The following is a 7530-nucleotide window of genomic DNA, read 5'->3' on the forward strand; positions in this document are numbered from 1 at the left end:
ACCCTGGTTGGTTGTGCGTGTGTCGAAGCTTCCACACCAGCTAAGCCTCGCATGTGGGGGACCTCAGTCATACATTGAGCTAACATATCACTGTTTTGCGCCATCATTCGGCTCAGCTGCTCAGTATCTATTGACTTCAGACGACCTAGGTCCTCCACCTGCAGACTTCTAACTACCCGCGGCAGCGTCACTAGATGGCATATTCAGCTCGTCCTGCTCTGACATTTCTAAAATCTCGTATAGTTTTCGAGAGAAACTAAGGGTATTGTTTCACGTGTTAATGGCTACCTCGGTAGTTATTATGACCGAAGATTGCGAATTTTCCTCGTGTCTTAATGTCGCAAACACCCTAGCCGTGCACCTGTTAAAATAATCGGTGGGCAGGAAGTCCACCGGATATGAAATGCCTGTGTCTATTTGGGTGAAGAGAGACCCAACGACTTGGTTCTCTAATGGTCCTATTATGTATGGCTACCAGTATCGTNGACTGGTGTCTAGTAGACGTGGCTACCAGTATCGTACTTTGTATTACGTATAGCGATTAATCTCACTATACAGAAAAACGCAGAAAACATCCCTGAGTTTGCTTTTTTGACATGTACATTTCGAAGTAATTGGCAACTTTGCTCCAATGTGTTTGACAATTCATGTAAACAAATAAAAAAATCGTTACAACCGGGAAACATTTATGGCCCTTTTATGTATGGCGACTGGTGTCTAGTTGCCGGTCTAGTAGCCGTCGCTACCAGTATCGTACTTTGTATTACGTATAGCGATTAATCTCAGTATACAGAAAAACGCAGAAAACATCCCTGAGTTTGCTTTTTTGACACGTACATTTCGAAGTAATTGGCAACTTTGCTCCAATGTGTTTGACAATTCATGTAAACAAATAAAAAAATCGTTACAACCGGGAAACATTTATGGCCCTTTTATGTATGGCGACTGGTGTCTAGTTGCCGGTCTAGTAGCCGTCGCTACCAGTATCGTACTTTGTATTACGTATAGCGATTAATCTCAGTATACAGAAAAACGCAGAAAACATCCCTGAGTTTGCTTTTTTGACACGTACATTTCGAAGTAATTGGCAACTTCGCTCCAATGTGTTTGACAATTTATGTAAACAAATAAAAAAATCGTTACAACCGGGAAACATTTATATTTATAAAAATAAAGTAGCAGAATGATCAGCAGCTATGAGTTATTTTTCGCAACTCGGGAAGAGTGTGCAAACGTTGCTCTAATACGGCGTCACATAAGGGATCGCTCCAATCCTTAGGATCTACCAGTTGTTAAGTAAGTTAAAAAAATCGTCATGTACATATTTCTTTAACAAATCTATACCTCCAGGTTCGTAAGCAATTTTCGGATATCAAAGGAAGCATTTGTATATTTGTTGGAGGAACTATCCCCTCATTTCAAAAGCAGCTTTCGATCAACTGCGGTACCTCCAATTCTTAAACTCTGCGCAGTGCTCCGTTTCTTTGCGGAAGGGAGTTATCAAAAATGCCAAGGGAATGATTTCAATATTGACATCTCCCAACCCACTATGTCAGTAATACTAACTGAAGTTACTTCTTTAATCGAGCAGAAGATTTGTCCCAGGCACATCAAATTTGACACTAGCGAAGAAGAGCAGAGTAAAAACAAAATACATTTTTACAATAAGAGTGGATTTCCAGGTGTGTTGGGTTGTGTGGATGGCACTCATGTGCACATTTTAGCACCTGAAAAGGAACTGCAACACCTGTACATAAACAGAAAAGGATTTTTCAGTATAAACGCGTTAATGGTAAGTTAGTTTCCGCATATTTATCTTGGATACACNTGGTAAGTTAGTTTCCGCATATTTTTCTTGGATACACCCAAATTCATTATTACCTAGGTTTGCGATTTCAATATGAACATAACGTATGTCGATGCCAGATATCCAGGAGCCACACATGATGCCTTCATATGGAATAATAGTACTCAAGGAAATTATGTCGAATAACGCACGAGAAAACACATGGCTTTTAGGTGATATTTTGAAGCACAACCTGTAGGAAGGTTCTGTAACCAGTTAGCAACAATTTTCGGATCGATATAGCAAGTTGCCGACGTGTGATGAATGTCGAAGTGTTGCGATAGCGATCCGAAAACTGGTTCCACAATCTGCCTACTTGTAAAAGAATTAACAAATGTGTTTGTTTCGGTAGGTGACGCTGGGTTTCCGTTGGAGACATATCTGATGACTCCATTTCGAGCCGCAGTAAGTGGCAGTCCAGAAAGCAAATACAACAAAGTACATTGCAAGGCGAGGAACATTATAGAACGGACTTTTGACGTTTTGAAATCAAAATTCAGATGCCTATCTTCTGAGCGCGGACTTCACTATGCTCCACAGAAAGCAACTGCCATCATAAATTCTTGTTGTGCTATTTACAATATTGGCCGTCGCTTTGAGTCAGGTTTTGAAGAACCCAGTATAGAAGCCGAGATTATAGACACAGATATAAATTCGGATTTTGTAACAACCAGCCATAATATTCTAGCACAAAAAATTAGAAATAACTTAATGAATTCTTTCATACAATAAAATCTCTTTATTGATTTAAAAAAGCAATACAAATAGTTTACATTTCACTAAATAAAAAATAATATACTCATGAATAAAAAAAAAACACTTTCATTTGTAATTTATTTATATATAATATTTATTTAAAATACTTTCAAATAAATTAAAGTTCAGTTCTTCAGTCCTTAGGTAACTTGGTGCGATTTATAATCCGCCCAAACAAAACTCTTAAATATACAGGCAGGTTCTGTAATTCACTTCCGAGTGAATTTGAGTCGAATTCGCGTTGAATTCAAATTGGCAGGGATTGAAATTCACTCGGAAGTGAATTGCAGAACCTGCCTGATTGAATCTTTAAAATTACATATTGTTTAATTGGTATTCGATAAGTTGAATTTTCTTTCGTTTAAGTTCCGCTCTAAATTCATATTTTCTTTTAATAGTTCAAATTTTTCTTTTTTTTAAATCATGATTTTTTTCAGCATATTTGCTCATTTTGTATGTATTTTTTTCTAGTTTTTTTTTTATTTTGTGCTATATCCGAGTTATTTAAAGTTTGCGACTTTAACATGTCCACTTTCATTTCTTCAATATTTTTTGTTTGCCTTTTTTTTGGAACAGTTATCGAAATATTTGGCGATGAACTACATGACGGCTCTACGTTTTGTTCGTCTTCGTCCATTTCCACAATACCAAACACATTGCCGGGTGGATTTACACTTACGTCTGTGTGTAAAATATCTGCTACCACTTGCTCGAGTGCAGATAACGTTTGCTCCTCTGATGGGCCTCCACCAGTCGTTCTTATATTTCGGTTATTTGCACTAAGTTTCTTCTTGGTTTTGGCCTTGTAGTTAATCCATACCTACACAAATGTATGTATACATATGTACATGAAAATGCTTATTGCAGTATGTACATATATTATAGTAAAAATTATTACCCGCTGCCACTCTTTTCCAGATCTATTTGGAGGGCCGAAACTATTTATTTCGGTAGCAAAAGCGTCCCATTGTTCGTCGTTTTGGATTTTGTTTTGTCCAAATGTCCGTGTTCCTCTTGCAATTCCTGGGTTGGATTGCATTAAATGCGCCAAACGCTCAAATTGCTTGCTATTAGTAATTTTTACTGGCCTGGAGAAATATCAAACTGTTAATTATATACCAATATAAATAGAATTTACATATTACTACAATTTTTCTGCCATGATCACAATTTGTTTCAGCTTTCTCCTCCGAAATTCGCAAAATATAACAATGGCGACTGATGCTGATCAGTTGCTTCAATTTGACGTTTGTGTATACTATAAAAAGAGATGGTAGCCATACATAATACAGAAAATTGCGCTACCAGACTCAGTAGCCTTGCCAGTAGCCGACAGTCAGTAGCGAGTTGCCATACGTAATGTGAATTTCAGTCTATGGTTGCCCATCGGCTTATCAGTCGCCATACATAATAGGGCCATTAAGCTCTCGCTACGCTTCGTGCGACTCTACGGTTCGAGTTCAGCTGTCCTAATCCTCCTGGTACTATTTCTTCACTCTCACGCTCGTCCATTCACACAAATAATTTTGACGATAAGTATTCAGTCACTTTCGCAAAAAGCTCAATTCAGTGACGCCAAAAGATAAAAAAAATTCGATAAAAAACTCAAACGTTTCCAAACAAATATTCAAACTTCAAAAAAAATTATAATTCAAAGAAAATATAATTAACACTATAAGGGGATTCAGAAAAAAACTAAAAATTCAACTCAACTTCGATTCGGGAAATGTACGTTTGTAAGTGTAGGATAATAAATGCTAAAAAGTATAGTTTCGGTAAACATGCAAAGTGTAAAATATAAAAATATTTAAAATTGAAAAGTAATAAGGATAAATGAATAAAATTATAAATAAAAGTATAAGACGTTAACTGTTTAACTAAAATAAAACTAAAATAAAAGTTCAAAACAAATTCAGATTTTGTTTATTTTAAGGCGAAATTTGCGAATTATTTATTTATATTTTTATATTGAAAAATGTGTATAAAATATTTTTCTTTGTTATGTAAGTCTGTATGTATAAAGTTTTGCTTTGGTGTGTGTTGGTGTTGCCTTGGCGAGGTCATTGTGGGAGTGTTGGTCCGTGTGTCCACTGTCCAAAAGTCAAACTCAACTAATCCCCCTCTTTATGTTAACAAGTGTGGCACTTCAACGACTGAAGTTCAGGCTCCAAGCGCGGCTGCCACACTTTCCCGCAAAACTCCTAGCGTAAACTACCCCCTGAGCGAAACTTCCATAAGCCCCACGTATATGCGGTGCTGGACCGCACACACGGCAGCTTGAATGGTATATCTCACAAAGACAAAAAAAATAAAAATAAATAAAAATCAACTGGCCATCGTCTCATCTTCAGTTTCCACTCATAAGAACGCAGAGGTCCTTATACCATGTCCCCACCGGAGCTAACCACGTAGTTATGGCTACTGAGTTGGTTATCCCGATAACCCACTTGATTTAGCGTAGTTTCGCCATATAAAAATGACAGCACTTAACCATTTCACTGAGATGGTTAAAAGCTAACCAACCCGAAACCACGTCGAGAGTCTGATACAACCCTGTGTTTCCCCGCCATCTGTGGATCATTAGCGTTAAAATGTAAAGAAATCGTTCCCTACTAGTGTTTGGACTCAGCTAAAATCAGATTAGATTTACTCCGGTTTTTAAAAAAATTTGAAATCAAGTCCTCTTTACTCCGCTTGACTTCAAATCTATTCCGTTTTTAGATTCATGTTATGCCCCTCTTGGGGCCGTTTTTTGAGTGTTCACAACCGGTTTCAGTAAAAAAATTGAAAGTTAGCCAAATCTCACTGTTAAAAAGTAACTTTTTCATAGCAATGCGCCAATAAAGTAACTTCGGAATTTTTTGATGTATGGCTGTACAAATTGGAGGATGCAGAACTTTACTTAAAAATTAAGTGTTAGATACGTTCTACTATATAGAAAATGCTAAAAATTACGTAAATTGTAACATATCCTTACATTGCCTCGCGTACTTATTTTGCATGAATAGAAAATATTTTAGTCAAACAATTAATGTCAGAAACAAAAATTCAATCTAATACGGAAATTTTGTTTTTGCTCCGATTTTTGCAGGAATTTAGTCCTGAATCGATTTTTGGAAGTCCGAACACTGTTCTTTACATTTGTACTGTTTTATAAACCTTAAACCGCAGTGTGGACAGCAATAGTTAGTGAGGTGGTTAAGTTCGATTTGAGATGGTTAACTTTTTGGTGGGGACATGGTATTAGGAGGTACCCTGAAGATGAGGCAGGCACTCCCCCCTATTTGCCAATTGGGCACAAATCGCCTACGATGACCGAAGACAATGATACCTCCTTGACCCTAACCGTCCGATAGAAAAGAAACTAAGATAGAAGTATGCAAAAAGAAAACTAAAATGAACTGAAAAAGGAAAAGGTCTTAGTATTGGCAATGATGGGAAATCTAAAAATTAGTGGGCTATTACGTTGGGCGCCATTGTAATGTAGCAACATGGTCGAGCCAGGCGAGGCGGCATGCTTACATCCCAAGCTTGCTCGTCGTCGGAGTGGGTCATTTCCGCCTGCCCTGCTGTCAACCACATTAGCAAAAAGTTATTCATGCCTGATACCTAGTGTACTAGTGGAGATGACAATGATAAAAAAATAGCAAGGTAGAACTGTTCTCTCAATTTGTCGGCCATGATTTTTTTTTGAAGTTTGCCAACATTTTAAAATCATATAAAAGTGAAAATAAAAAATTGAAATTGTTCGAAATTGTTGTTGCTTGAGATTGAAAATGAAAATGTGTGTGTGATTGTGAGTAAATTTAAAAATTAAATTGTTTGGAAACGTCAAGAATTTTAAAAGTGACTCTCAGCGGTTCTACCTTACTATATTTTTATCATGGAGATGACTATAGCAAATGCGAAGCAGAGAACAAAGAGATAGCAACAAATGAAGAGATGGTCCTGTCCTGTCCTGTCAGGTGGAGTCATCCCACCCTTCTTCTACGCGAACTTCACGCGAAGCCTTGGGCGTTGTCGTGACTCCTCACCTACTTTACAACGCCCCCTAAGCTGACATTAGTCCGTCTATCTAAAAGTCCGTCATTATACCGTCATTGTCAACGTTTGTACACTCCCACTTCCCCTCTGCTGCACAAGCGCAACACCCACACTAAAAATTTCGTGCTTAGCACTTCATTGCGAAAACCCAACACTTAAACGAAATCAACCTCAAATCATTCCTTTCCTTTTTTTCTCACTTTATTATTACATCAAANAACTTTACAACGCCCCCTAAGCTGACATCAGTCCGTCTATCTATAAGTCCGTCATTGTCAACGTTTGTACACTCCCACTTCCCCTCTGCTGCACAAGCGCAACACCCACACCAAAAATTTCGTGCTTAGCACTTCATTGCGAAAACCCAACACTTAAACGAAATCAACCTCAAATCATTCCTTTCCTTTTTTTCTCACTTTATTATTACATCAAACTTTAACCCTAATTACAACAAAAAAATCCAACACTTAACTCTAAAACAACAAAACGGTAAGTAGAACTAAAGGGATGTGCCTAGAGAAAATCCGCTCTACATATATGTATGTACCCTGACATGTATGTATATATGCATAAAAATTTAACCAAAATAGAACATTAAATCCAACTGGAACTATGCTCCCGGCGCTGCTGTTGTTCGACGGTACATGTGGAGCGATAGTCTCCACTGCTCTCTCCCACACTGCTGCCGTCGATGTTATGGTCCTCTCCACTGTTATGCTCCTCTCCACTGTTGTGCTCCTCCTCTGCTTGATGGAATCCACATGTATGTCGAGTGNAATAGAACATTAAATCCAACTGGAACTATGCTCCCGGCGCTGCTGTTGTTCGACGGTACATGTGGAGCGATAGTCTCCACTGCTCTCTCCCACACTGCTGCCGTCGAT

General features: G+C 38.0%; 1 protein-coding gene across 1 annotated transcript; it reads left to right on the forward strand.

Moving 5' to 3' along the window:
• The first annotated feature begins 2089 nt into the window (after positions 1 to 2089).
• Positions 2090 to 2578, forward strand: LOC108373019 (putative nuclease HARBI1). The gene has a single exon (XM_017628856.1). The coding sequence runs from the start codon at positions 2111 to 2113 to the stop codon at positions 2576 to 2578; it is 468 nt and encodes a 155-aa protein (XP_017484345.1). The 5' UTR covers positions 2090 to 2110.
• The last annotated feature ends 4952 nt before the right edge of the window (positions 2579 to 7530 follow it).

Source organism: Rhagoletis zephyria, unplaced genomic scaffold (assembly GCF_001687245.7).
Source record: "Rhagoletis zephyria isolate East Lansing unplaced genomic scaffold, Rhagoletis_zephyria_1.1 Rzeph_scaffold_06280, whole genome shotgun sequence".
In the NCBI taxonomy this organism is placed as follows: Eukaryota; Metazoa; Arthropoda; class Insecta; order Diptera; family Tephritidae; genus Rhagoletis; species Rhagoletis zephyria.